At 61.0% G+C, this 1632-nt stretch overlaps 1 protein-coding gene across 1 annotated transcript; it reads right to left on the reverse strand.

Moving 5' to 3' along the window:
• Positions 1–554: 554 nt before the first annotated feature.
• Positions 555–933, reverse strand: LOC104290421 (cyclin-dependent kinase inhibitor 1C-like). Its single transcript, XM_009889514.1, has 2 exons — positions 865–933; positions 555–641 (listed from the first exon to the last, which is right to left on the reverse strand). The coding sequence occupies exons 1-2, from the start codon at positions 931–933 to the stop codon at positions 555–557; spliced, it is 156 nt and encodes a 51-aa protein (XP_009887816.1).
• Between the last annotated feature and the right edge of the window lie 699 nt (positions 934–1632).

Here is a 1632-nt window from a genome sequence, read left to right on the forward strand (position 1 = left end):
ACTGGGATTGAGACTGGACTGGGACTGGGCTGGGACTGGGACTGAGCTGGACTGGACTGGACGGGATTCAGACTGTACTGGGATTGAGACTGGACTGGGACTGGGCTGGGACTGGGACTGGGCTGGACTGGACTGGACGGGATTCAGACTGTACTGGGATTGAGACTGGACTGGGACTGGGCTGGGACTGGGACTGAGCTGGACTGGACTGGACGGGATTCAGACTGTACTGGGATTGAGACTGGACTGGGACTGGGGCTGGACTGGGACTTTGACAGGACTGGACTGGGACTGGACTGAGACTGGAACTGGGACTGGGACTGGACTGGACTGGAATGAGACTGGACTGGGACTGAACCGGGACTGGGATGGGACTGGACTGGGACTGGACTGGGACTGGGACTGGGTCTGGGATTGAGACTGGACTGGGACTGGGACCGGACTGGGACTGCAACAGGGACCAGGACTGGGATCGGGACTGGACAAGGACCAGCGCCAGAACCGAGACAGCACTGGGACTGGGACTGGACTGGACTAGACTGGAATGGACTGGATTAAACTGGGACAGGAACTGGGACTGGGACCGGAGTGGGACTGCGACTGGGACTGGAACTGGAACTGGGACCAGAACTGGGTTTGGACTGGAACCAGCATCGAATCCAGCACTGGGACTGGGGCTGGGACTGGGACGCAGTACTGGGATTGGGATAAACTGGGACCCACCACTGGGACTGGGACCAGCACTGGCACTGGGACCAGCACTGGGACCAGCATGGGGATCTACACAGGCCCTGGGACCAGTACTGGTGCTGGGATCTGCTCCAGGACTGGGACCAGCGCTGGCACTGGGACCAGCACCGGTACTGGGAATGGCACCGGGACCAGCAGTGTGACCAGGACAGGCACTGGGACCAGTACTGGCACCAGGACCATCACTGGCACTGGGACCAGCACAGGCACTGGGAGGAGCATGGACACTGGGAAGGGCACCAGGACCGGCACTGGGACCAGCACTGGCACTGGGACCAGCATGGCACTGGGACCAGCATGGCACTGCAAATGGCACTGGGACTGGGACAGGCACTGGGACCAGTAGCAACACTGGGATCAGCACGGGCACTGGGACCAGTACTGTCACTGGGACCAGCATCAGGACTGGGATTGGGACCGGGACAGGCACCAGGACCAGTAGCAGCACTGGGACCAGTAGCAACACTGGGACCAGTACCAGCTCTGGGACCAGCTTTGGGACTGGGACCAGAACTGGGACCTGTACCAGCACTGGGACCAGTACCGGCACTGGGAACAGTACCGGCACTGGAATCAGTACCAGCACTGGGACCAGTACCAGCACTGGAATCAGTACCGGCACTGGGACCAGTACCGGCACTGGGACCAGCACAGGGACCGGAATCAGTAGGAAGACTGGGACTGGGACAGGTACTGGCACCAGTAGAAACACTGGGAGCAGTACCGGCACTGGGACCAGTAACAGCACTGGGACCATCACCAGAACTGGGACTGGGACTGGGACCAGGACAGGCACCAGGACCAGTACCAGCACTGGGACCAGCACGGGCACTGGGAATGTTTCGGGCACTGGGAGCAGTAGCAGCACTGGGACCAGTAGCA

The sequence above is a fragment of the Charadrius vociferus genome, unplaced genomic scaffold (genome assembly GCF_000708025.1).
Source record: "Charadrius vociferus isolate BGI_N301 unplaced genomic scaffold, ASM70802v2 scaffold268, whole genome shotgun sequence".
NCBI lineage: Eukaryota > Metazoa > Chordata > Aves > Charadriiformes > Charadriidae > Charadrius > Charadrius vociferus.